This window comes from Acinonyx jubatus, chromosome E1, assembly GCF_027475565.1.
Source record: "Acinonyx jubatus isolate Ajub_Pintada_27869175 chromosome E1, VMU_Ajub_asm_v1.0, whole genome shotgun sequence".
Classification (NCBI taxonomy): Eukaryota; Metazoa; Chordata; class Mammalia; order Carnivora; family Felidae; genus Acinonyx; species Acinonyx jubatus.
Window position 1 is genome coordinate 10,902,588 of NC_069397.1, and position 27,944 is coordinate 10,930,531.

The following is a 27,944-nucleotide window of genomic DNA, read 5'->3' on the forward strand; positions in this document are numbered from 1 at the left end:
GACCCGGAAGCGTCCGCGTAGACTTCCGAGCGGGAGAGAAAAGGATTGTGAGCGAACGACAGCTCTGGGCGGAACTTTCCAGCGGCCTCTCCCAAGGACAATCGATTTACCAACCACTGTCGGGAAAGAAAGGAAGTGGGGCGGAGGAGCGGAAACGCACAAGGGGTCCCGAGCGCGGGGTCGTCTGGGAGTTGCAGTTCGCGGTCCCGTGGCGCTCGCACCGGGCGGATGTAGCCCGAGAAGGCGGGCGGAAGCCGGACGCCTAGGTGCGGGATTCCCTGTCGAGGCCGTGGGTCCGAAGCCCCGCGGGCTTAGGGGTGGTGGCCGGGACGCGGCAGGTGGCGCTGGCGGCTTTCGGGGGCCCCAGTTCCCTTACGGTGGACGCCAGGTGGGCGTCACCTCTGGCTTTTCCAGCATGCTTGGGCACCCGGCGGGCGGCAGCGGGCGCGGGGCCTAGGGATGATCTTCCCTGTCGCCCGCTGCGCTCTCCGCTGGCTGCAACGGCCGAGAGCCAGGACCTTGTCCCGCGCTGCCATGGAGGTGGCCTTGCGAGGCGTGCGGAAAATTCTCTGTGTGGCCGAGAAGAACGACGCGGCCAAGGGGATCGCCGACCTGCTGTCCAACGGTCGCATGAGGCGGGTAAGGCGGCGTATTTCCGATCAGCTGTGCGGGTGAGGGAGCTGTCCCGATCACCCAGCGAGACAGCGCGGCTAGCGCTGGGAATACAGACGGAGGCCGCTTCTCCCACTTCTGGGTCATTGCAGTGGCTTCCTGTCTTCTTTTCGGACTGGTAGGCATTTAAAAGCGAAGACGCTTCACCCATGTGCTTGAAAACCTTGGCTCCTCCTTGCGCACAGCCGCGGTTCCCAAACTAGTCTGATAATCGGTACTAGCTGGGACACTGGCTATTCTGTGGGTTTGGGGTGAGACCAGGGAAGGCTGTGTCTTAACAGTATTCCCTGTGATTTGAAATTTTAAGTTATTGGGAACCCCTGTTCACAGCACTTTAACTTGGCGGTCAAGCCCTGTCCCAGCATTCCCAGCTAACCTGGCTCTCCCCATCAACGGCGCATCCCCTGGGTTCTGCGGCCCCACTGGCTTTACAGTCTGTAAACGCGTATTAAGAGGGCGGTACTACCTAGGCTATGGGATTAGAGGGAACAGCTGCCCTATTCCTACTAGTACAAAGTCACTCCCGAGAGACAGGCAAGTAAGGGATGAAAATTTGTTCTGGACACACTGGAGGTGCAAAGGAAGGGAAAGGTAAAGAATTTGTAAAACAGGCAGCATGGAGATGATAAGAACTGATCAGGAAAATCTGTCAAATAAAAGTGGATTGCGAAATGGTTTTCTGGAGGCAGAAAGCAGAAGTTCCCTGCTCTTTTCTTCTTTCAAGATCTCAAGGTCCTTAGACCTCCATTTCTAGCTCGTGGAGAGTGGGAGCAAGAGCTGAGGTTGTGTCTGAAGAGTTCAGACCTCTGGCCCCTCACAGGGAGAACTCTGATAGCTTTCTCCCTAACCTTTCACTATTCAAATTCTGGGCAGCCAAAGTGACTTTATAAAACACAAGTGTGACTCCAGTAATCTCCCACTTAAAACCCACATTGCTTATCTCAATTGATGCAGAACAAACATTTGATAAAAATGTAATCCCCTTCGTGATCTTACAGAATAGAAATCCTAAAGGAGCCACAAAGAACCATTGGTGCTAATAAATATGTTCAGCCAAGTTATGGGATACAAGATCAACGTACACAAATCAGTAGCAATGAACAATCTGGAAAGAAAATTAAAAAAAAAAACAATTCCATTTACAATAGCGTTCAAAAGCACACTGGAAACTGCGACCTTCTTTATCTGGGTAGTTTTTTTCATGGTTTTATTTTTATATTCAGAAAGATGCATCTTAAAGAATTCTGTAGATTTAGTGGCAGCAGTATGGGAGTTCCTACAGATTACTTAGAGAAGGGACTTGTATTTTTTTTTTTTTTTTTTTAGAGTGGACAGCACTGCAAAAAAGATCACAAAAGCAGGGGCTCCTGGGTAACTCAGTTGATTGAGCATCTGACTCTTGATTTCTTTGGCTCAGGTCATGATCCCAGGGTCGTGGGATCGAGCCCCGCGTCAGGGTCCTGCGCTGAGCCTGGAGCTTGCTTGGGATTCTTTCTCTCTCCCTCTCTCTCTGCCCCTCTCCCCCGCTCACATGCTCTCTCTCTAAAATAAAAAGAGAAGGAGAGATCACAAAAGCTACATTCTTGATCTATCAACCGGGTGTTTTTTCTTTCCCCAGACTCCGAAACTGCTCTAAGTTTGGGGTATCCAGTTTCCCTGAGCACCTCGCCCACACATGGGAATCACACATAATTGTGTGCCACCCCAAAATGGGAATTACAGGGGGGCAAGTTTGAAATGTCAGGAAAGACATTTCACATCCTCGAGGCTACCACTGGTAGAGGAGACTGCCTGCTGGAGCTCTGGTTGTGGGATCACACACATGTTATCAGACAAGTTATTTACCTGGAGAGGATCAGAACGGTGGTTTTAGACTGTTCCCAAGAGACACAAGGGACAATGGATGTGCCCCTCAGGAGTCACTTGGGACTGGGCTGGGGAAACGTACCTGTAAAAGTACTTTTTTTTTTTTTTAACGTTTATTTATTTTTGAGACAGAAAGAGACAGAGCATGAACGGGGGAGGGTCAGAGAGAGGGAGACACAGAATCTGAAACAGGCTCCAGGCTCTGAGCTGTCAGCACAGAGCCCGACGCGGGGCTCGAACCCACGGACCGTGAGATCATGACCTGAGCTGAAGTCGGCCGCCCAACCACCTGAGCCACCCAGGCGCCCCCCTGTAAAAGTACTTTTAATGCTGCTGTGGAGGACGGTGGGATCTATTCAGAGAGGGTCTGATTCGTCCATGCTCGCAGCTAAAGAATTGCTTTATAGACTGGCTTCCAGTGCTGACTGGGGCTTGTAGTGTTACTGGATTTTAGAGCCAGAGGAGCACTTAGAGGTAACTTTATTCAAAAATAAATTGATGTTCAGAAAGGCGAATGATTTGCCTGTGCCCAGCAGTTTTACAGGTGCGGTTGTACAGCCAAAAAGTAGTAGAAGGATATGGGGAAGAGGGAGAAAGTGGGCAAGAGAATTCCGTCCTAATCCTTTCTCTGCCTCTAATTTGTGACGTGACCTTGGACTCGTCCAGGCTCATCTATTCGTCGTTATATTAGCTGACCTCAGGGTTACCTTCTGGCATAAAAACTCCATGGACTGTACCAAGCATGTGCTCGTAACTGTTTTGAGGATCCTCTTGATAACTGGCCTTAGTAATTTAGCCTAGTTTTTATCTTTAGGAAATACTGTTATTTTTCAGTATGACCACTTATCAAAGTTCTGCTTGATCTTTAGGCCGAGGAGTCATTTGTTTTCAATGTAACTTATTTATTCTTGTTTTGTGTTATAGAGGGAAGGATTGTCTAAATTCAACAAGATCTATGAATTTGATTATCATCTGTACGGCCAGGTAGGTGCTATAATATTTCTGTCCTGCAGCTGAAGTGTGCTGTTAGATCCATGGGCCATTTTGGTGTATGTTCCTCGAGTTTTTAGTTATGGCTGTAAAAATAGAAGCTGCTAACTACAGGTTGCCGCTGAACTGCTTGTACCTTAAGAGTTATTTCAAGGGGCGCTCGGGTAGCTCAGTCGATTAAACGTCCAACTTCAGCTCAGGTCATGATCTTGTGGTTGGTGGGTTTATGCCCCATGTCGGCCTCTGTGCTGACACCTCAGAGCCTGGAGCCTGCTTTGATTCTGTGTCTCCCTCTCTGCCCCTCCCCTACCCACACTGTGTGTGTGTGTGTGTGTGTGTGTGTGTGTGTGTGTGTCTCTCTCGAAAATAAACATTAAAAAAAAAAAGTTATTTGATCAAGAAGGACAAGCCTGGCCATCATAGAAGAAGTCACTATCTTTCAAGAATAATTGTTAAGACCTAAAGATCTCTGGTTACAAACGAATATTTTGTAATTTATAAGGAGGTCTCTTTTTAATGAAATATGGCCCCTTCTCTTTGTAACAAGAAAGAAACTAAAACACAGTAGTTTGAGGAAACTTTAAATCCTATAAAAGGCATCATGGTGCTAGAATTAGAACGGTCGTTAGTTTGGTATTTGGCTTCAAAGAGATGCATTTATGTTCATTTCTCCCCAACTAGGTTTTGTTTTGTTTTGTTTTGTTTTGTTTATAGACTTAATTTTTTTAGAGCCATTTTAGGTTTTTGGAGCAAAATTGAGAGGGGGGTACAGAGATTTCCAATAGACCCCTGCCCCCACACATCCACCACCCCCCCACCATGATCAACATCAGATCACCAGAGTAATGCATTCTTTACCATCACAATTGTACCTACACTGACACATCATAATCACCCAAAGTCCCTAGTTTACATTAGGGTTCTCTCTTGGTGTTGTGCGTACCATGGGTTCGGACAAAAGTAGAACGTACATCCGTCATTACAGTATCATGCAGACTATTCCCACTGCCCTTAAAGTCCTCTGCACTCCATCTCTTCCTTCCTCCTCACCTCCCCTCAACCCTCGGCAACCCCTTTTTTCTCTTTAACAGAAGTTCCTCCCTTTTATTTGAATGATGTGGCAAAATATAATTGCCGAAAGACTAACTCGAATTTTGTTATCCTTCAGAATGTTACCATGATAATGACTTCAGTTTCTGGACATTTGCTGGCTCATGATTTCCAGATGCAGTTCCGCAAATGGTCAGTACAATGCCTGGGGGAAGAACTTTCTGATTATTACAGTAAGTTGTGAAATGCTGCCGGGATTTTGAGGCATGTTGATCTTACTGTATAATTTCTAATACCCAGATGACTGTCTTTGTCCATTCGGGCTGGTATAACAAAATGTCATCAACCGTGGGGGGGCTAATAAACCATAGAAATTGATTTTGCCTGGTTCTGGAGGCTGGAAGCAGGAGATCAGGGTACACGTAGACTGCTGACCTCTCACCATGTCCTCAGCTGGTGGAAGGAGCGAGGGAGCTCTGTGCGTCTTCTTTTATCAGAGCATTAATCCCATTCATGAGGTACCACTCCCGTGACCTAATCGCCTCGCAGAGTCCCCACCTTCTAACACCATCACATTGGTATTAAGATTCCAGCATGTGAATTTTGAGGGGACAAACACCATGGAGACCACGGCAGTGACCTAAAATTTACTGAACCGTTGTGAATTTTTACCGTGTGTTGAGAACAAACAACCACTTTGAAGTGTTATTTTCCTTAGAATAGCCAGACCTATTTCATGTAGTCGCTGTGTTACATTTATCCTATCGCAGACGTGCGTGAAAGGGCTCCAGAATTTCTTCTTAGCAGCTGCTGCTGTCACAGAAAGCAGAAAGTGCTTTGTGCAGAGGGTCATAGCCTTGCTTTTAATTCTCTGGCATTTTCACGTGGGACTTCTGTTGGGGATCCATCCGTGAGCTCACTGAGCGATTTTTTTCTTGTAAAAATGGAGGACTTTCCATCCTGTGCTGAGGTTGGATGTTTTGTGTTTTCATCCTCTTTTCTAGGCACAGCTGCAATCCCCTTGTCCTCTTTGAAGCAGAAATTGAAAAGTACTGCCCAGAGAATTTTGTAGACATCAAGGTAGGATCTTTTGGAAGACATACAGCACTGGAGTTGAACAACTCCAGAGTGCAAAATAATTGAACAGTGATTTCTGTATTTTGAATGCATCAGAATTTAGAGATCACGTTTCCCACCAAACTTAGTGCCATGATTTTAAAAATTATTCCTACTCAGGGCACCTGGGTGGTGGCTCGGTCGGTTAAGCGTCTGACTCTTGATTTCAGCTCAGGTCGTGATCTCATGGTTGGTGAGATCAAGCCCCAAGTCAGGTTCTGCACGGACAGCCTGCCTAGGATTCTCTTTCTCCCTCTCTCCCTCTGTTTCTCCCCTCCCCTGCCCCCTCAAAATAAATAAATAAACATTTAAAAATTCTTCCCACTCATCGTATAAATGAGGCCACTTATTTTTTATTTGTTTATTTTCAAAGATTTTAGTTTTAAATAACGTCTCCACCGATGGAGAGGTCACAACCCCAAGATCAGGAGTCACAAGCTGTACTGACTAAAAATAAGCCTTTTTGGGGCGCCTGGGTGGCTCAGTCGGTTGAGCGTCTGACTTCGGCTCAGGTCACGATCTCACGGTCCGTGAGTTCGAGCCCCGTGTCAGGCTCTGGGCTGATGGCTCAGAGCCTGGAGCCTGTTTCCGATTCTGTGTCTCCCTCTCTCTCTGCCCCTCCCCCATTCATGCTCTGTCTCTCTCTGTCCCAAAAATAAATAAACATTAAAAAAAAAAAATTAAAAAAAAAAAAAATAAGCCTTTTTACTAGTAGTGGTTGTTTAAATAAATCCTAGGAATAACATTGTTAAATGATTTATTCTAACTGATGAATCACTAAATTCTATTCCCGAAACCAATACGACGCTATGTGTTAACTAATTAGAACCTAAGTAAAAAAAACTTGACACGTCGAACAAGTTAAAAAACATTAATCCTAGCTTCCATCCCAAATTAGCATGGAGAGACAACAAGGTGTAAATGGTCATGTGACAGGCGAGTTATGAGTGCTCAGGGCACCTGTAGCAGTGGTCTGCTAGCTGGGAAACCTTCTAGGGGTGAAACTCAATTAGGGATCAGTTTCGTTTTTGACCAGGACGTGATCAGAACCACGAGAGTTACAAGTGTGTGTCAGAGCTGAGGTTTAGGTCTTGTCACACTAGGGCAGGTGCATTAAACCCTCCACCTTCTAGAAGCTCACTTTCGGGTCCGTGATTCTAAGCTGGAGGGTTGTGGTAGCAGCCTCGGCATCCTTACAGGTAGTAGGAGCAGTTTCCTCAGATCGCTCCCTCTCACCAAGGCGGCGCATCCCGATAACATCACTGATGTTCGGTTTGGTCACACGTCCTTAGCGTAGAGGTGTCACCTCATGGCGACTGCGCTCTCACCGCTCTTCCCTGGCTGGGAATTTCAGAAAACTCTGGAACGAGAGACCCGGCAGTGCCAGGCCCTGGTGATCTGGACCGACTGCGATAGAGAAGGGGAAAATATCGGGTTCGAGATTATCCACGTGTGCAGGGCTGGTAAGTGACGTGGCTTCTGGGTTTCCACACCCTGGGGCCACAGAAGTAGATGGTTCCCCTGTGTGAGTGGGTCAAGGCTGAGTTCCTCCTTACAGACTCTCCCCGCTGGATCCGTCAGGTCTCACCAGCAGTGTGTCCAGAGCAAGTTACTGAACCCACGGGAGCCTCAGCCTTCTGGAAAGTCAGGCCAGTCTGACACAGTTCCTAGGGTGGCACGAGGACTAAAAGAGTTACCGAGTGGCACAGATCCCGCAGCCCAGGGCTTGTTTCGCGTCAGGTCCAAGTAGATTGCCAGCTGCTTGAGAGCAGGGACTTCTTATCATACCTTTTATAAGTATAGATTGAATATTTGCAAGAGAATGCATATGCCGTACGGACAGTACAAAGAGTAATTCTAGAATGTTGTTCATCTGCCGTATTCTTTGTATGCTGCCTGAATATTAATAAATACTTGCTGAGACGAATTTAAATGCCTTCAGCGGGGCTAATGATTGCAGGTAACTTAGCGGAAGTGATGCACAGGTCATTCTCAGGCTTCAGAGAGTGGACGGTTTCTATTTTCCCTGAGTGTTTTTGTGTCGAAAGCTGTAACGACTGCTGGGAATTTAAGTACGTTAACTTTCAGGGACAGTGTGTATGTCCTATGTTATTTCCGTGCCAGGACATGAAATTCCCTTGTAGGACCTTCTAATTGACAACATTTTATTTTCCCCAAACGTCTAAGAATGAGTGAGATTAGAATCTTGAGAGGCTCATAAGGAGAATAGCTAAAATTCACACACTGTTACTTCTGACAAAACTAAGCTTAGCGGTTACAGCAAAGTTTCCTTCTTAGGTGGCTAGCATACTGTTAATTTCACCTAATCAGAAAATTGGGTGCCTCACAACATCTCGAAATGGCTTATCTTTCATTCAAGGTGGTTTAAGAAAAGCGAGCCCTTTATGATGGGAAGGCAGTGTGGTTTGACTTTGATCTTGGTGACTCTGTTCCACAGTGAAGCCCAGTCTGCCAGTGCTGAGGGCCCGTTTCTCTGAGATCACCCCCCGAGCCGTCCAGACGGCCTGTGAGAACCTGACCGAGCCTGATCCGAGAGTGAGCGATGCTGTGGACGTGAGGCAGGAGCTGGACCTGAGGATCGGTGAGCCACTGGCAAACTCCCCTGGGGGTCTGCGTGGCACATTGGGGGTTGGGTTATGAACCAAGAATGAGGCTTGTGTGTAGATATGTGCAGCTGGCTTTGATCTTACGGTCCACCGCTTTCTCCTTCCTTCCTTCCTTCCGTCCTCACTTCCTAGGAGCTGCCTTCACTAGGTTCCAGACCCTGAGGCTGCAGAGGATTTTTCCCGAGGTGTTAGCGGAACAGCTGATCAGTTACGGCAGCTGCCAGTTCCCAACCCTGGGGTTCGTGGTAGAGAGGTTCAAAGCCATTCAGGCTTTTGTGCCAGAAATCTTCCACAAAATTAAAGGTATGGCCGGAGGAATTGTTTACGGTGTAGAACCTAAGGGCCTGGGAAGAACCAGGAGCAAAAATGGCACTAATTAAATGTGTGAGTTTTTTAGTCTTGCTGCCCTTCGTCCCACCCCATTATGATGCGCAGAATCTACTTAGTTACCTGAATGACCCATAATCCCAAAGCCATGTTTCCTATTCCTTTGGAATTTCAGTGCAATGTGCTTTCTTCTCTCTGTCCCATCATATGGCTTCTCTGAGTCCTGCCCTTCCTGTTTGTCCCCGATACAGTAACTCATGACCACAAAGATGGTGTCGTAGAATTCAACTGGAAAAGGCATCGCCTCTTTAACCACACAGCTTGTCTTGTCCTCTATCAGCTGTGCATGGAGGTAAGAGATATTTGGAATTTTAATGATCGAGGAAAACTGTTCTGGAAGTTCCCAGGCCACTCCTTCTGTGTTAGCAGAAGTGACCCTGTTCCCTTTTCCCACTGAACTGTAGCTTTCAGCTCGCATCTCAGGACCTCACTTTTAGGGAACCTGTAGGACGAACTCCATGAAAATGGTACTAAACGATGTGAAACCACAGGAGCTGCAGACCTTTTAGATAAAGGCAGAAATTTTAAGAAATACATAGCTGAAATCTCTCCCTAAAGTAGAATGCTGTTAGCAGAGGTCACTCAAGATCCTCTAGACCTGTCTGGAACAGTAGACTTCTAGAGCTGGAAGGGGTTTGGACAGCATCTGGTCCAGCTCCCTCTTCCCCTGGTTAGATGAGATCTAGAAAGATGAAAGTCACAAACGAGCAAGTTAACTTCATCCAGGGGCAAATGCCAGGAAGGAAAAGTAGGGGGAAGGAACAGAGACCAGCCTGGGGGCAGGGAGGGGACCGTTCTAGGCATGGTGGTCACGGAAGGCCTCTCAGGGCCACATCTGAGTGAAGGCCAGAGTGATTAGCAGGAGACAGCCAGCCACAAGGGGGCCGGGGGGGGGGGGGGGTAGAGAACACGTGTCAGTAGAGAAGTAGAGAGAGCGGCCCATCAGAGGACCACAGGCCAGTCGGTGGCCGAGTTGCGACCCTCATACTGATCGTCCACCTTGTGGTGCTGCTGCTTTTCAGCCAGTACCTGACTGCTGGCTCTAACCTGGAGGCTGCACACAGTGGTGCCTGAGAGAAACTCTGAGATCTCTACTTTGATGAGTCACATGTGCTCCCGGCTGTAGCGCCCTGGCAGGTTTATTAATTGATTTGGTGAAGGGGGAACAATGACCGGTGAGCACCGGCTGCAGTGCCAGACACGCTTTATGTTACACTATCCTGTTTCGTCCTGATAGCACCTGTGAGGGTGGCGATCCTGTCCCCGCCTCACAGATGAGGTGGGAGAGAGTGAAGTAATTTGTGCGTACTCTAGAGCCGGTAAGGGGCACAGCACAGCTGGCTTCTAGCGTACCTGACTCTCCAGCTCCTTCCGGAGACCACCCTGCGTCCAGGAGTCACTCTGTCCACGCCTCTGCCCTTTGACCCTAGAGGTCACGGAACTACCTGGCACGTCTCTGACACTGCACATTTACCTGTTCGAGAGAAGGAAACACCCCTGTTCGCTGGGGTGCGGTGAAGATGGTCACCACATTGGGCTTTCCAGCTTGTAGTGTACGATTTCTCCTATTTCTAACTTGGTACCATCCTGACGTTTTAAAATGTAACACCGTGCACGTGTAGGTAGGAAACAGTGCTTAGGAGATGCACAGGCTGTCGTGTTTCGCGGGCCCTGGAAGGCACCTTGGGGCTTGTAAAGTTACCCCTCAAAGTCTTGGTTTGGGCGGGAAGGTGGTGAGGTCTCCACCACACCGCAGGCTTCGAGCCCACCTCGCTCGAGGTGCTGTCGTGGCTGGAGCAGGGGCCTCTGCTCGTGGTGAGTGTCCTCCAGAATGGTGAGCAAAGGCTACCGCAGGACAGCTAGAGAAGGTGCGCAAAGAGGTTAACGTGGCCTCTGCTTTTTCTGGCTCTCTAGGATCCCAGGGCAACCGTGGTAGAGGTCAAGTCTAAGGCAAAGAGCAAGTGGAGGCCTCAAGCATTGGACACTGTGGTATGTTCCAGATGACTGCACCGGGCGCTCTGATTGCCTGGTGCTGGGACCAGGTTTCTACAGCAGACGGTGGCCGGTGGCACAAAGCATCACCCTTCACAAGGCCAAGCGGGAGAGCCCTTGGGGAGAACAGAAACCCCAAAACAGAGGCTGCTTAGTCTTTTCGTGCTTTTTTAAGTTAATAAATGCAACGTAGCTGCTTTGTGTGGGGTTTGGCAAACAAAAAGAGGAAGACACGTCCCCCGTCATCCTTACGTAATCTCTGATCCAATGTGAGCATCTCCTCTTCCTGTTTTTTCTCGTACACGTAATTTTTACAATGTTGTGATTAGGATAGCTTGTCTTTTTCCACCCGAGCATTTTTCTTTAACGTGTGCCTAATCTATGTAAACGTTTTTTAAAATCTGTATTAAGAGCCTACCTTAGGACAGGGTTTCTCAACTTTTTAGACCCACGAAGAGCCACCCTGCTGGACACGAGTTGGAGTTAACTACCTTAGGAGTTCCCCTTCCCAGTCACCACCAGTCAGGACAATTCAGGGTACAGTTGCCGTCAGGATTCACCCTGGAGGTTGAACATACAGAACAAACAGGCTAAGAAACACATGGGGATTGGTGGGCAGTGTGGTCTTTACCTTGGGCGTGGCCCAGTGTGTGTGTGTGTGTGTGTGTGTGTGTGTGTGTGTGTGCGCGCGCACACACGCACGTGGGAGTGATTTGTAGGAATGACAAGGGGAGAGTTACAGACCCATTGCATAGGACAGGCATAAGTGTATTGGTCCTCACTGGTTAAATAGGCTTTGACATAGAGCCGCTGACATTGGTGGAATGTGACCAAGGGGAAGGACAACCGATTATCTCCCAGGAGTTTTTGAAGAATGGTATTCATCATCCAGAAGTTAGTAGGGCTCCAGTGGTTTTCCCAAAGTGTGGTTCCCAGACTGCCTGTATTAGAATCTGTGTATTGGCTTGCTGGTTAAAAAAAAAAAAAAAAAAATGCAGATTTCTGGCCTCTGTCCCAGCCCTCTTCTATCAGAATCCCTAGTGCTCAGGGCCCAGGAATCTTTTCTCTTCCTAAGTGATTCTCGCTTCTGCCCATCAGAGCCTGAGAACCACTGGGTTGGAATCTGCCTCTGCCTGGCAGGCCCAGAAAGCTTTCTTTGCTACAGTCTTTCTCCCTCTGCGTGACAGCAGCTGGAGTGACAGTGGCCAGACATTTGTGAAGATGAGTTGTGTGGCTGTGTTGTGCCCTCTGACTCCCACACTGCACTCTAACTTGCCTGTTGACACATTTAACAGGAGCTTGAGAAGCTGGCTTCTCGAAAGTTGAGAATAAATGCTAAAGAAACCATGAGGATTGCCGAAAAGCTCTACACTCAAGGGTAAATATTTGGGAATAGAATTTGGTGCATCTTTGTCAGGGTGAAGTATTTTATTTTGCTTCATTTTCTTTTAAAGATACTATTTTTAAGTACTTTGTATACCCAACATGGGGCTCAAACTCACAATCTGAGATCAAGAGTTACATGCTCCACCCACTGAGCCAGGGTGAAAATATTTTAGAGCTTATGAGTAAATACAGACTGTCTAGATATCACCTGAGCTCTGAAGTAGAAGAATTTTGACATTGACTTTTCTGATAAGGAAAAGAGCCCGTTGAGTGAATTCACATCTCAGTGTTGACCTCTCAACAGTCCCCCCCCCACCCCCCGCCAGGGCCTTGGCAGGTGGCAGACCGCACCTTTAGTAGTCGTTTGCCATCATAAATCATCGCGCTTCAGGGGTTGTGACCATCCCAGCACCATCCAGTGACGGCGTGGTCCATGCTGTGGACCACTGTGGCAGCCACTCGCCACAGGTGACTATCAGGCACTTGAGATTTGGGTCGTGCGAATTGGGACATGCTGGAAGTGTAAAATATGCGCTGGGTTTCGAAGACTTGTATGAAACAAAAGGATGTAAATGATCTCGTTAATGCCGTTTAAGTGGCTAGTAAAAAATGGTAAATTACATGTAGGGTCCACATGATGGTTTGTTAGGCAGCATTACGCTTTCTATACCTGAAAAAAATTCGTAGAAGCACACTCTGTTGCTGCTCTCAAGGCCATGGGGGGGTCACTGGCAGACCATTCATAGATCAGGCCAGGGCTGTGTCCTGGCCACACAACGGCTGGCAGGCTGAGCCTACTGTGTTCCCCGCCTGTGCTTCCCCTGTCGTTTATCTTGTGGCTTCTTGGGGCATCTCAGCAAGAGAGCCTGCTGTCTCTCACCCCATCAGGGGGTCCCATCTGAGAACTTTTGTCAATGTAGGTAAGCTAGGTTGCCTTCAGTTGCGTTGGCTAGCTCAGATGGGACATTGCAGGTGCCACCAGGTGCTTTCAATCGAATTCGGTTGTTTCTAGAGCAATTCTAGCAATTTCTTTTTCTATTCGTTTGCCTTTGTTTTAGGTACATCAGCTATCCTCGAACTGAGACAAACATCTTCCCCAAAGACTTAAACCTGACGGTGCTCGTAGAGCAGCAGACCCCGGATCCACGTTGGGGGGCCTTTGCCCAGAGCATTCTAGAACGGGGCGGCCCTACTCCACGCAATGGGAACAAGTCTGACCAAGCTCACCCTCCCATCCACCCCACCAAATACACTAGCAGCTTGCAGGTTGGTTTCCCTAACTACTGCCTCCTAGAACCCAGGGGGAAGTGAAGGGTTAGCGGCACTTGAATTTACTCTGTGGGCTCTTACTTGAGGAACTGAGTGATTTTGAAATATCTCTCCATTTTAGCAAAGAGATGTCAGTGTCCGAATTCTGCTGCTTCAGTGTTCTGCTTGGTGTCCATGAATCCCCGCCCCCAGAGCAGGCTCTGCTGTCCAGCCCACTTCCCGCTCTGTCAGACCCCCTGCAGCTTTGCCAAGCCCCCCACACGTGGACTAGGAGGTTCGCCTGCCCTGTGCTCTTGCACAACCCCCACAGAGCCTCCCACAGAATCGCTTGGCCTTCTTGGCCCCTCGTTAACTGGAGGAATCCGGCCCCCATCCTCCCCAGACTCGATGGGTTTCCATTGCCATCCTGACACTTGGATACTGTGACACCGGCCTCTTGTCTTTGGTCCGGTGGCTGCAGGGCTCTCGGGCAGCCCTGCCCTGCCGTGTGTCTTGCCTATTGTCCTTCCTCAGCTGGAGAATGAGCTCCAGGAGGGCCCTGAGGGCCAAGCTGGTTAGGCTTGTTTGACAGATGCAGGCTCGTTGCAGAGCTGAGCCACATTTGGTCCTTGTTTCCTTTTTTTATTAACACACATTGTTCTCTGGCCCTAAATGTAATACAGGTCCATTTTAGTTTAGAAAATTCCAAAGAATATGAGGAAGGAAAATAATTTGCCATTTCCTCATATGCCGAATTTTTTTTTTTTTAATAGATGTTTGCTCATTTTTAAGAAGAGTGTCTGAGCGAGGGAGGGGCAGAGAGAGGGGGAACAGAGGATCTGAAGCCAGCTCTGTGCTGACAGCAGAGAGCCCAGTGGGGGGCTCGAACTCAAACTGTGAGATCATGACCTGAGCTGAAGTCAGACGCTCAATCAACTAAGCCACCCAGGTGCCCCTGAAATATTTTAAAGTATGATATTTAATGATTGCATAGATGTACCATAATTTCTTTTGCCAAATCTATTTTTTTGTTGTTTATTTTATTTTATTTTTTTTTTGAGAGAGAGAGGGCACACGTGCACAAGCAGGAGAGGGGCACAGAGAAAGAGAATCTGAAGTAGGTTTCAGGTTTCAAGCTGTTAGTGCAGAGCCCGACATGGGGCTTGAACCCACAAACCGCAAGGTCATGACCTGAGCCAAAGTCGGATTGCCAGCCAACTGAGCCACCCTGCTCATCTGCAGGGTGCAAAATCACCCCTGCAGAAAGCACCCCTGCAAAACCTGTTTTTTAAGATTGCTTTCAACTTTCTGAAACATAATAACCATTGACCTTTGTGTAAATATCTGTGTGGACCTTTCGTTTCCTTTGGATCCATTCTTAGAATTACTGGCTATGAGTATGAGCATCTTACGGGCTTTGACAGATTGAGCCTCGCTCAGTCCTTGATTACTTCACTGGTAGAAAGTCCCATGAACCTTGTGAACGTGATGGTGTAGGGCTGCTGGCTGTAACTTTACTGTGTCTTCTATGCAAGGGATCCCTTGTTAGTTTATTATGTTTTTACCTTGTCTCCTCCCTTGGTGGGGTTTATGTCAAAAGAAGCACCTCTCAGTCTGGAAGGTAGGATGCCTTCCTTGCTTATCCTCACCTGATTAGGGTTGTGTCTAAGTCCACAGCACACAGCGGGTATGCCCAGCGCTCCGTGCTGCTGCGGGGGCTACGGGAGCCACGTGCCCTGTTTCATGTGGAACTTTGGGCCGGAAGGTGGCCTCGGCCACATCAGACTACTGGTGGTGCTGCGATCCTTGAGAGGCTATCTTCTGGAGGGAGTTGCAGACCCTTTCTCTTTCTTCCTAGGGAGATGAGCAGCGACTGTATGAGTTCATCGTTCGTCATTTCCTGGCTTGCTGCTCCCAGGATGCTCAGGGGCAGGAGACCACTGTGGAGATCGACATCGCTCAGGAACGCTTCGTGGCCCACGGCCTCATGATTCTGGCCCGAAACTACCTGGATGTGTACCCATATGACCGCTGGAGTGACAAGGTACTAAAGCACAGGCCCGGTCAGAGGCCAGAGGCCACGTCTCACCCCGTGGGCCTCGGGGAAAGGGGAAGACAGCCGTGTTCCCGACCCCAGTGCTGTCTGATGGAACGGGGCCACGTTCTTTGAAATGGAAGTTGTCTTTTGCCTAAGTGCCACGCAGAATGATCTGACGCTTCTTCTGCTCTCTGTAGACCCTCCCCGTCTACGAGAGAGGCTCCCGCTTTCAGCCCAGCACTGTGGAGATGGTGGACGGAGAGACCAGTCCCCCCCAGCTGCTCACCGAAGCCGACCTCATCTCCCTCATGGAAAAGCACGGCATTGGTCAGTAGCTTGCTGTCCTGGTAGCTGGCGGCTCCGGCACACTCTGTATGGGCCAGGCACCGTGTCTCTTCTGGTCTTTGCCACAGCTCTAACGTGGCCATTATATTCTTCACCCCCTTTGTAGCTGAAGTGAGGCTTAGAGAGGTTAAGAACCTTGGTCTGAGTAAGTCCGCACATGGTGCTCTTAACCACTGCTTTACAGCAGCCGAATGAGGACATCGATGTGTCCTAGGACTCGGGGGCGGTGCTCTGGGAGCACCCTGGCCAGGTCCTGTCCGTGGACTCAGGATATTTGGCCGACACAGGGATTTGCTTCTATTTTGAATAAGTTACCAACATTTAAGGCCTGAGAGATTCCACATAAAAAATCCGTGTCTTCGTCTTGCGAGGCGTCGGGTCTGGCAGCCCGCCCCTTCGCGCCCAGAAATGGAATTGGAGTTGAATTGGAGTGGTGGCTGTCCCTTCCCCATCGCTCACACTTGGCTCCGCTCTCCGCTCGTTACCTGCCAGGCCCCTGCGGAGTCTGAGTTTGCTGCCCTGCGGCTAGCCACACGCGGCCGTGCCCTTGGTGTTCCTTAAAGCATTCCTCGTAACAGTATGGGAACTGGAAATTAGGTTAAAAGGAAACTGGGCCAGAATCGGCTTTCCCGGTAAGCCCCGTGGCCCAAGGTTTACAGGTGGGTCCCTCGGGACAGATCTGCCACCCCTCGTCAGTTTTCGTCACGGCTCTGTGGATGGTCTCCGGCAAACCTAGTTCAGAGGGGCAGCAGCACGATGGAGAGGGAAGTGGATGGAGGGGAAGTGGGAGTTCCCTGGGCGTATTCCTGGGGCACAGCTGCCCGCCCTGGGGCACAGCCGCCTCACTACACAGTGGGTTTTGTAGTCCTGGGACTTAGGAAGGAGTGCCCTCCTGGAGTCCTCTGGCCATTGCTGTACTGTCCGCAAAGTTGCAGGGTTCGCTAAAATTAAAGTTAGTTCACCCATCAGGATTCACTCATTAAAAATCTGAGGCTTCCACAGCTAGATGTTGGTCTAGGCCCCGGAGACACAGACAGGAATCAAGCCTGGTCATTCCATTCCCCCAAGGGCTCATCCAGCGGGAGAAAGAAATCAAAGCAACACTTAAGTCCAGCCTGATGGGCTCTGGCAGGGAGCGGGCAGGGGCCTTAAACCTCATAGGAAGGATTCCTGGCGAGTGAAGGCAAGCCAGGCACCGGCCGAGTCTGTAGGAGGACAGAGGCACAGGGAAGCACATGGCACTGTGGCCGGGGGTGTGCGTGGAAGGTGAGGCTGGGAAGATGACTTGAGCCTCACTGCGGGGCCGGCATGCCTGCCTAACGAGCTTGGGTGTTGGCCTGTGGCTAGCAGAGCGCAGTTTAAGATTTCTGAGGAAAAGAGCAAAGACTTATTTTTTTATTTTTATTTCTTTTGAGAGAGAGTGAAGGAGGGGCAGAGAGAGAGAGGGAGGGAAAGAATCTCAAGCAGGCTCCACACTGTCAGTAGGGAGCCTGATGCGGGGCTCGATCTCACAAACTGAGACCACAACCTGAGCCGAAACCAAAAGTCAGCCACCCAGGCGCTCAAGAGAGCTACGTTTTTTCATATGTTACCAGCTTTAAAAAAAAAAAAAAAATGTTACCAGCTTTATTGAGGTATAATTCACATACCACACACGTGACTGATGTAAGATGTACAAATCAGCGTCTAGTATATTCACAAAAGTGTGCAACCCTCCCCACAATTAAACGTAGAACGTTTTCATTGTCTCAGAAAGAAACCCCGTGCCCATTAGCAGTCACACCCCATCCCCCCTTCTCTCCAGTCCCTCCAGTCCTGTGCAACCACTCATCTTTCTGACTAGAACGATACAGCGTGTGGCCTTTTGTGACCGGCTTCTTCCACTTAGCGTGTTCTCAGGGGTCATCCACACTGTGGCGGGAATCAGTACTTCTTTCCCTCTTGGCTGGTGCTGTCCCGTTGTGCAGGTACACCATGGTTTGTTTATCCATTCCTCAGTCGATGGACTTTTGGGTCCTTCCCATTTGTCCCGGTGCACATTTGTGTCCAGGTTTGTGTGTGGACAGTTTTCGGTTCTCTAGGGTAGATAACCTAGCAGTAGAATGTCTGGGTCCTATGGTAACTCTGTGTTTACCTCTTAAGGAAGTTCTGGACTGTTTGCCGTGGCGGCTGCACCGTTTTACGCTCTGGGAGCAACGCTTGAGGCTTGAGGTTTCTCCGTGCCCTCGCCAACATTTGTGGTTATCGGTGCTTTTTGGTTATACCCGTTCAAGTGGGCGTGCAGTGGTACCTCTGTGGTTTTGATTTGCATTTCTCTGATGCCAGAGCTACATTTGCAGAGAACCCTTTGGCCACAGCATAAAGAAGGGGTGGGTGGAGGAAGCAGCCAGAAAGGAGGAGACCGAGCACATCGCACTGGTGCAGATGACATGACGTGGGCTCCAGCCGTGGCTCTGCCACATGGAGCAGAGGACAGAGACGCAGGAGTTATGAACCTGACATTGACAGCTTAAGTGAGGAAGTGGATGCGAGGGAGAAGTGTGGTTTCTGCGTGGGCCGGATGCGAAGGGAGGTGTCTTACCGAGAATAAGAAGTCCAGGCAGAGGAAGGTGCCCACAGGACACCAGGGCGGGGGGACGGTCTGCATCACCCCGAGTAACCAGGACTGGCTTTCAGGTACTGATGCCACTCATGCGGAGCACATCGAGACCATCAAAGCCCGGATGTACGTCGGGCTCACCCCGGACAAGCGGTTTCTGCCCGGGCATCTAGGCATGGGGCTTGTGGAAGGTAAGGAGGAGGAGCTTGCGGGGGTTTTGGCGGAGCCGCGTAACTAAAGTCCCCGAAGGTGTCTCCCGGGGCCACGTAGAACACCGCTCTTGCCCCTGCAGGCTATGACTCCATGGGCTATGAGATGTCTAAGCCCAACCTCCGGGCTGAGCTGGAAGCTGATCTGAAGCTGATCTGTGAGGGGAAGAAGGACAAGTTGGTGGTTCTGAGGCAGCAAGTCCAGAAATACAAACAGGTTTTCACTGAAGCAGTGGCCAAAGCAAAGAAGTGAGTCCGGATCCTACTTGTGTGCGCATGCGGTCATTTAGCTCTGCTTCCTGGGCCGTAACCTCTCCTTGGGCAGCGGGAGCGGGTGGGGGTGATTCAGCAGAAACCGGGCGGCGCGGCTCCTCGCGCCTCGTGAAGTGTGCGCCGCGGGTGGTTAGGTGTCCTCCGGCCAGTTCATCACAGCCGGCGGTGTGCCTGGCAGGGCCGTCCCCATGCAGCTCCTTCCCCTTCGGGCTTTCCTCCCGAGGGTTCCCCTTCCCCTTAGAGCTTCGCCAGCATACAAACGGTAATCGGAAAGATCTGGTCCGGTCATGCCAGGCTATTGGCGCCAGATAGAGATGCCATTCTCTTGATTTTAATTGTCCTGAGTTAACAGGCAGCACAGCCGTGGGGCAGGAAACCTAGTCCTGGTGTAGGACACGTTTGCTCTGTGGAGTATTTTTTGGAGGTGGCCACGCAGCAAGCGGCACGTGTGCATGTTGTTAGACGCAACCCTGTTTTCTACCCCATGCCAGTTTGGCAAAGAAGCGGATGAGCCGGGGCACCCGGCGGGCTCTGTCGGTAGACCATGTGACTCTTGATCTCAGGGTCGAGTTTGAGCCCCGTGTTAGGTGTAGAGATTACTTAAAAATAAAATCATAAAAAAAGAGAAATGGATGAGCTAGTTTATTTATTTTTATTTTTGGTTATTCTTGACAGAGAAAGAGAGACAGGGCATGCGTGGGGGAGGGGCAGAGAGAGAGGGAGACACAGAATCCGAAGCAGGCTCCGGGCTCCGAGCTGTCAGCCCAGAGCCCGACGCGGGGCTTGAACTCAAGGACCGCGAGATGATGACCTGAGCTGAAGTCAGACGCTCAACCAACTCAGCCACCCAGGGGCCCCAGGATGAGCTCATTTAAATGTCAATCCAGACAGACAGACACTTCTGGAGTGCATGCTAGGACCCTGTGCAGTTTTGTTTGGTGCGGGGCTGGTGACAAGGCAAAAAGTACCTGCCTCTAGCTGGATCACTCCCGGGAGCTGCCAGGAGCCAGAGAGGAGCCAGGGTCGCTTGGCCAACACAGCTCCGTCTGCCTCCGTTCTCCACATCAGGCCTGCGGTGAGCAGCCCGCCGGTTCCCCTGGTCACACTCGTGCTGTGCGCACGTAAGAATATCGTAAATGTTTTGCTCTTCCTTCAGATTGGACGAGGCCTTATCCCAGTACTTTGGGGAAGGGGCAGAGGTGGCCCAGCAAGAAGCCATCTACCCAGCCATGCCAGAGCCCATCAAGAAGTGCCCGCAGTGCAACAAGGACATGGTCCTCAAGACCAAGAAGAGTGGCGGGTCAGTGCCAGACTTGTCCCCGCCGGTGCTCACCCAGCACTTGCTGGGTTGGCCATACAGCCCCCTGCAGGGCCCTGTCGTTTCACTTCTGTGTCTGTCTTTGTTTGTTTGTTTGTGTATTTATTTATTTATTTATTTATTTATTTATTTATTTACTTTTTAATGTTTATTTTTGAGAGAGAGAGAGAGAGAGAGACCGAGTACTAGTGAGGGAGGGGCAGAGAGAGATGGAGATACAGAATCCAAAGCAGGCTCCAGGCTCTGAGCTGTCAGCACAGAGCCCGACACGGGGCTCGAACCCACAGGCCGCGAGATCATGACCCAAGCCGGAAGTCGGCCACTTAACCGACTGAGGCACCCAGGCGCCCCTCTGTGTCATTATTTAAAGGCAGGCCTGCTGCTGCTGGCCCCTGCACTAGGTATTGGAGGTAGAAGGCTAGCTGACAGGGACCCAGCCTTGGAGTCATGACATGACCTGGGATCCAGAGGAGGTGGGGGATGACGGCAGATTTGCGTCCCTTGTGGATCAGACGCCGCCCACTCACCGTGTGGAGGATGGTGGAGAAGCATGAGCTGAGGACCCCATTGGGTCTGAGTTCAAATCTCACTTCTGCCACACACAAGTTTTGTGCCCCAGAGCAGGTTACTTAACTACTAAGCGCCAATTTCCATAAACCTGGGGCGGTGGGGTCTACTCTGGGAAGGGTGAGGGTTTGGCGTCATGGGTCAGAAGTCTAGTAGCGCAGGGCCTGACGTGTTAGAGATACTCAGCGGCACTGCTTGTCTTCTTCCGGTTTTGGCGCTGATTTGGACCTGGACGAGCCACATCCCTTCTCACTCTTAGTGCAGCAGTCGGTAGGCAGTTTGTTGCGAGGCTCCCCAAGCCGGCCCCTGGCCGCTGGCAGGTGTTCACAGCAGGAGTGGGGAATGGAGATGGTGGCCATCATTTATCACGTGCCATCCCTATGGGGGGCACGATGCACGGTCCTCGACGTACATTCTGGACTCCATAACCACACAGCAGGGTGGTGTTTTTACCTCAGTTTCGTACGGAGTGGAGGCTGAGGCTTCGTGGGCCGAAGCGACTTGTCTACAGCAGGCAGCCCTGGGGAGCGGGAAAGGCAGAATTTCATCCCAGGTCTTCGCGGCCCTTCATTCCTTTGCCCCCTTTGGGCTGCAGCCGTGTGCTGCCACGGGAGCAGGTGGCATCCCCGACTACTGACCCGTCACTGGCCTGGGCAAAGAGAAGGCCAGGCCGGCTCTCAGAAACCAGAGGTTAATGGGCCCAACTTGGCAGTGGGCAGCAGGTGCACACATACAAGCCGGTGCTGGTACAGGCTTCGCCCAGTGCGGACTGCCACATGCGAGGGCTTAGTAAGTCCTGTGCTGTGAACTCTGAAGTTCTCCGAGTGCTTGAGTCACCGGGGGGAGTCAGGGAGTTCTGGGGATTGTCTTGTGGAATTTACCACTCCAGGGCTTATCTGATAGTTGCCGTTTCTCAGTGGATTAGCTGGTCTGGTCATACCCAGGCATGCTCAAAGGACATCGTAAACTGTGTTCATGTTGGCTAGTCCAGCCCTAAAGTTCCGTGGCTGGAAGCTGTAGGGAATTGTTGGCCAAGGGGCACCTGGCTGGCTCAGTCGGAAGAGCACACAACTCTTGATGTCCGGGTCGCGAGTTTGAACCTGACGTTGGGTGTAGAGATTACTTAAATAGATAAAAACCTCAGAATGATGTGGTGCAGGTGTCCTGAGTAAAAGCTCTTTCATCAGACAGACAGGGTTCTATTCCCAGCTCTCTTACTCACCGCATGTGCATCCTTGGGCAGGTTTCCAGACTGTTCCCCACCTCAGTTTGCCCCATTGTAAACTGAGAGTATCAACGGTTTCCATCAGAATTGTCATGTGGAGAAGCTGGGGAAGGTCTGAGAGCACACAGCCCGGAACCTGAGCAGAACCTGAGCAGAACCCTCAGGTCGTGGCCTTGCTATGGCCCGGGTTGGTCAGTGGGTTGTTTTTTGGTTTTGTTTTATTTATTTGTTTTGAGAGAGAGAGCGCGGGCATGTGTGCAAGAGCATGGGTTGGCGGGGAGGGGGGGGGGGGCGGAGAGAATCCCAAGCAGGCTCTGTACTGACAGTGCAGAGCTCAACTCGGGGCTCGACCCCCCCTGAACTGGGAGATCAAGACCTGAGCTGAAACCAAGTCGGAAGCTTAACTGACGGAGCTCCCCAGGCACCCCGGTTTGGTGCTTCTAAAGAAAGCAGAGTCAGCAATACGTATTCCTTTTTTTCAGGAAGGTGGGAGATAAACGCAGGCTAGTTTTTCTCATTCAGTACCAGCGACTGTGTATCCATTTACGTGTCCTTCAGAAAAATCAAGATCTCCCTTAATCAACTGAGGAAAAGTCTCCCTGCCAGATGGGTGACAGTCTAGGAGTGTTTATTTCCTGCATGCAGTCTGGTGGCTCCTGCCTGACCCCGCTCCCTCTGCCCTCCAGGTTCTACCTCAGCTGCACAGGTTTCCCAGAATGCCGATCGGCCATGTGGTTCCCTGACTCTGTGCTGGAGGCAAGCAGGGATGGGACTGTGTGTCCTGTTTGTCAGCCGCACCCTGTTTACAGGTGAGCTGGCCCCTGAGTCGGCTGCAGGAAGAGCACAGGTGGGAGGGAATCTCCCGGGACTTTCATTCCTAGACCGCTGCGTGGCCGGGGGCGAATCGGTGCTCTCAGCAGCAGCTGGGTTGGCAGTCCTAAATCGGTCTGTGTCCCTTCCCTTTCCAGCTAGATTGCTGCCAAGTAGGGCATGGGGAAGAGAATATTTGTGTGTCGGCCGTGGCTTCCAGGCTCCTCCCAAAGGCCCAGAGCCCTCGTGTAGAACCGGTCCTCAGACCTTTTGGCCATAGGACCCCTTACACTGGTAAAAATCATTGAGGAGCCCAAAGAGCTTTCGCTGTGGGTTAAGCTCATCAATAAGCTTATCAATTTAGATTAACTTATCTAATTAATCAACTTACCTAATTAACTTAGGTTAAGGTTATCGATAAGCTTATCAATTTAGATTAACCATCTAAATTGAAGTGGAGGCATTTAAAGACATATGTATTAATTTTATAATGCATACACTGCATACTGACATAAATGGCATGTTTTTACTTACTTCCAAAGCAGACCAAACCAAACAAAACAATGCATCGTTTCCCATTTCTCTAAGTCTAATGTCTGGCTTTAGATAGGAGACTGTTGGACTCCGGCCTCTGCTCCCAGGCAGTGTGCTGGGCCCGTGGCATGGGCTGTGGCCTTTGGCAGAGTCGCATGCCTACAGCAGGGAAGAATGACCACTGTAACTTCCTAGCCTTGTAACAAAATACCTTGAAAGGGCCCGGGAGCCTCCAGGAGCCTGAGAGCCGCTGGTGTTACAGGAAGTGAACCTTTCAGAGATTTCTGTATTTTGGTGATTAATTGGGATCTTAGATTTCCCCTGCCTCCCCCTCTGCCCTCGTGACAGCTGGACGGGCTAGCGGTTGGCAGGTGGCTGACGTGGGCTCCTGGGGTACCGAGGGGAGGCCCAGGGTGGGCGCAGCCCTTTTCGGACCAGAAGACTTCCAGCTGGTGGTTCATGCTTTCACTCACCTTCTGGCCTCACTAGGTTGAAGTTCAAGTTTAAACGTGGCAGCCTTCCCCCAACCATGCCTCTGGAGTTTGTGGGCTGCGTCGGAGGATGTGATGAGACCCTGATGGAGCTCCTGGACCTAAGACTCTCACAGGGTGCCCCCAGAGCCAGCCAGCCAGCCAGCCAGCCCTCTAACCACCTGCAGGCTAGCCAGTCCCTGAACAGAATCGACAGCGCCCCCCGGGCCCTGCCACCACCCGCCGCCACTGGTGAAAGTGACTCTGTGACCTGCAACTGTGGCCAGGAGGCCGTGCTGCTCACCGTCCGGAAAGAGGGTCCCAACCAGGGCCGGCAATTTTATAAGTGCAACGGTGGCAGCTGCAACTTCTTCCTGTGGGCCGACAGCAGCCCCCCGGATGCAGGGGGGCCCCCCCCCTCGGCACCAAGACCCTCAGGTGGCTCGGCAGGACGCCCGCCTGGCCCGGGGCATCGCCGGGGTGGGTTTGGCAGACCTGGCGATGACAGCGGAGGGGGCACGTCGTGCCTATGCAGCCAGCCCACCGTCACCCGGACGGTGCAGAAGGACGGGCCCAACAAGGGGCGCCAGTTCCACACATGCGCCAAGCCAAGAGAGCAGCAGTGCGGCTTCTTCCAGTGGGCGGACGAGAACGTGGCCCCAGGTGAGACGGGACGTGTGTAGCCGGCTCTGCTGCGGTTCGCACGGCGTCCACCTCCTAGAGCAAGGGCGGCCCCTGAAGGGAGGGCGGGGCAGCGGTGGGGCCGGCAGGTGCGCGCGTGGTCTTCATGCCAAATTCAAGGCCCACAGAGCTGCCCACTGCGCACCCGGCACTACGCTAGACACGCTATCTGTGCGTCTTCCACCCCCATCAGCTCAGCACGTGCTCACAGTTGTACAAACGGGGCAGCTGAGTCCCAGCGAACTGCCTCCGCCGGGGGTCGCACCGCAGCACAGCCCGAGGTCAGCCGGACCGCTCGGCTCTGCGCTCCTCTAGCCTTGGTAGGCTCGCAAGGTCCTTGTCTTCAGCGGCGGAGCCTGGCCCTGGGGATGTCTAGGAACCTGCCCAGAGTTACATGGTTTGGGCCTGGTAACTGGGTCTGGTGAGAACCACCACCCAGACGTTGGGGCAAGGCAGATCACGCGCCCGGAGGCACTTGGAAGCGGTCCCCGCCCACCCCAGTGTGCAGCAGAAGCTTAGTTGGTACCTGAGAATAGCCAAAAGGCCTGTTGTCGGACAGAGCTGGTCCCAAAGCCTAGCTATAGAACCTTGAACAAAGGGCCCGGCCTCACCGCCTCAGTTTCCTCGGTGAGCTGGGCACTTGCCTACCTTCCTTAGGGTTCCTGTCTCAGAAGAGTTTAGTTAAGTCTCAGACGGTGATTCTAACACACATTGCCCGCTCTGCTTGTACAGGAAGAACCCAGAAGGCTGGGGAAGGCACAGGGCTGGCTACCAGTGCCCGAGGGGGCTGGAGGCAGCCACTGCCACGACAGACTCGGTTTGCAGTGTGTGAGAGGTGGTCCAGGAAGTGGTGTCTGACGTCCAGGCCAGCTGATCAGTTGTCCCGGGTGACACAGGGCGGTCCAAACTAAGAGGGCCATTTGAGGGCTGGAGGAATCCAGAACTCCCGTTTCCTGGCACGGACAGTGGGGAGCAGGTTGTTGGTCACAGGCCTGCTGGGTTTTGCTGCTTCTCCATGTGGCCTCAGGCCAGTTGGCAGGATGTTGCTTCTGTAAAGAAGGCCTGTGTGAAGTGACAATAGTGCCCTCGTCAGGATAGTGATGGTGGGCTAAGGCCTTCAAGGACACAGGGTCCTTTAGGGAGTGGTGTCGGGGCAACGGAAGGGGGGGACACACCATGTGCGGCGAGGAGGGAAGGGAGCCTGGCCTGTGGGCGGACGTGACCATACAAAGGCCGGAGGGACGCCCCCCGCCCAGTGCTGGGACCTGTATTTCTGGCCACTTCTGTGTGTCTGTTCCAAAGTCAGCCTTCCCCTGACTCTTCCCACAGGGAGTCTCGGAGTCCAGACCTGGCCAAGAGGCAGGGGCAGAATCCAGGGACCAGAGGCCAGAAGCAAAAGAGCCCGGGCCACTTCCTCAGACACGGGCTCCACGGCCAAGAAGCCCCGGAAATGCAGCGTTTGCCACCAGCCTGGACACACCCGTCCCTTCTGTCCTCAGAACACATGAGGCAGGGGAGGGGAGAGAGGGCCACGTCCTCACACCTGCCCCTGCCCCTTCCGTCTCAGGAATAAGCTGTTTTCACCGGGACCAGGCTGCCCTTCGCTGCCCTGGAGGCTTTGCGGAAAGTGGCGGCTTTTGGAGTCTCACCGCCTGTCGTGCTCGGGAGTCCGGATCCGGACCGCTGTCTCGAGAAGTCCGTCTCTGGTGGACGGTGGCTCCCCGCCTGGGCTTCTTGCTGCTGGCGCCGCAAAGCATTTACCAGCGGGGTTGGTGCGTCCCGTGCTGTGGCTCCAGGCAGCCTGGAAGGGGCTTCGCCCACAGACATTCTGAGAAGGGGATGGGAGCGGCTCTTGTTCTAGGATTGTGTCCGTGGGAGCGACTCCCACAGCTTGTGTGCCTTAATAAAGAATTCCGTCCCTCTCTTCTGGTGGGTGTAGTGCAGTGTCCGGTGAACGGTGGCGGGCACGACGGCCACAGATGCCAGCCAGTGCTCGGGGGGACCTCTCGCCTGTCTCTGGCCCCCTGCGCCTCTCTTCCCGGCCCCTGCCCGTCCTCCCTGTCCACACGGCAGGCAGCGAGCCTAAGCGCTCCCACAAACGGCTTGCCCCACAGAGCAGAGACACGATACGAGATTCCGGATGCTTCCACGCTTCGCAGAGGTGGCCGTGTCCCTGGTCTGTCTTTGCAAAACCCTCTGAATGATACATAACCGTGTGGTTTCTTTCACTGGTTAGAAGAGAAGCAGAAACAGGGTGTGAGTTGCCCGGAGTTGCAATGCTAGTAGGTGACGAAGTGAACTGCCCTTGGGTTTTGGACTCCTGGCCCTGTACCGTTCGGTTTGACTGACAGCTCCGTTCCCTGCCTGGATGGCAGCGGGCAGCGTTTTTTAAGAGCAGCGGGTGGCCCAGAGTTGCTCGTGGCGCGTCCGGGCGGCGGGGTGGGTCACGGCCCTGCTGTTGTGTTTTATTCCCCTCCCCCCAGCCCTCGGCAACAGCAGTCTACTTTCCGTCTTGACGGTTTTCCCTGTCCTGAACATTTCTTATAAACGGAATCACAGACATTGCGACTTTCTGTGGCTTCTTCCGACTTAGCGCGTCGTCTTCCAGGTTCATCCGCAAGCGCGCGTCAGTACTCGTGACCGAGTGATATTCCGTCATGTGGGTGAACCACACTACGTCCCTCCGGGCAGAAGTTGACGGACATTTGATCCGTTTCCACATTTTGGCTCTCATCAATGGCGTTACTATACGCTCAGGTACAAGATTTGAACATCGTGGGGCGGGTGCCTGGGTGGCTCCGTTGGTTAAGCATCCAACTCTGGATGTCAGGTCAGGTCCTGATCTCGGGGTCACGAGTTTGAGCCCCACTTTAGGCTCCGCTCCGCGCATGAAGCCTACCTAAAAAAAAAAAAAAAAAAAAAAAAAAGACGCGACCCCCGTTCTCAATTCTTTGGTGTGCACACCTGGACTGGACCTGCCGGCTCTCCGGGTAATTCTGTGCGACCGCCAAGTGGTTTTCCACAGCAGCTGCCCCGTTTTACGTTCCCGCCAACAGCGCACAAGGGGGTTCTCTGCATCCTCGCCAGCACGTATTTTCCTCCTTTGGATAATTATTTTATTACCCATCCTAATGGGTGTGAAGTGTTCCTGTGGCTTTGACGCGCATTCTCCGAACGGCCGTCGACGTAGCGCATCTTTTCATGTGCTGTGTCTTGTTGTTGCGTAAGAGCTCTTTATAGGTTCTAGATTTTACGTGCGTATCTGCGGATTTTACTCTTCCCACAGGTATCTCCCGTGTGTGCCACTACCGGGTTGGACTGTCCCCGGGTCAGACCTGGCTGGGGTGCCTCCCCGGACTTGTGCCCTAACTGCTGAGCCGGAGAGGCCTCGTCCGTAACAGGGTGATGGTACGCACCTGGGGGCTCTTTGGCGGGAGGTCAGAGCCAGGCCTGACTGGCTGCAGTGAGAACGTCACCGACAGAACCCGCGGGGGAGTTTTCCAGGTCCCTTGATGGCCTGCTCAGGCTGGCAGCGTTCAGG

At 51.9% G+C, this 27,944-nt stretch overlaps 1 protein-coding gene across 2 annotated transcripts; it reads left to right on the top strand.

Moving 5' to 3' along the window:
- Window positions 1-240: 240 nt before the first annotated feature.
- Window positions 241-26,327, top strand: TOP3A (DNA topoisomerase III alpha). Of its 2 annotated transcripts, XM_027047578.2 has the most exons (19): window positions 241-639; window positions 3,463-3,522; window positions 4,697-4,770; window positions 5,583-5,658; window positions 7,049-7,157; window positions 8,153-8,296; window positions 8,454-8,624; window positions 8,900-9,000; window positions 10,623-10,697; window positions 11,996-12,078; window positions 13,145-13,352; window positions 15,193-15,378; window positions 15,570-15,699; window positions 18,394-18,507; window positions 18,609-18,774; window positions 19,955-20,098; window positions 22,595-22,717; window positions 23,742-24,385; window positions 25,733-26,327. In XM_027047578.2, the coding sequence occupies exons 1-19, from the start codon at window positions 460-462 to the stop codon at window positions 25,909-25,911; spliced, it is 2,967 nt and encodes a 988-aa protein (XP_026903379.2). In that variant the 5' UTR covers window positions 241-459; the 3' UTR covers window positions 25,912-26,327. The 2 variants fall into 2 exon arrangements, with proteins under 2 accessions (XP_026903379.2, XP_026903381.2); XM_027047580.2 differs by lacking the exon at window positions 10,623-10,697.
- Window positions 26,328-27,944: the final 1,617 nt, after the last annotated feature.

What these genes read in the sequence shown, in the direction of transcription:
- TOP3A (XM_027047578.2), top strand. Translation starts at nt 460, where the DNA reads ATGATCTTCCCTGTCGCCCGCTGCGCTCTCCGCTGGCTGCAACGGCCG. An exon ending in ATTATCATCTGTACGGCCAG is followed by an intron (nt 3,523 to 4,696) that starts GTAGGTGCTATA and finishes GTTATCCTTCAG; the next exon opens with AATGTTACCATGATAATGAC. An exon ending in GGAGCTGGACCTGAGGATCG is followed by an intron (nt 8,297 to 8,453) that starts GTGAGCCACTGG and finishes CTCACTTCCTAG; the next exon opens with GAGCTGCCTTCACTAGGTTC.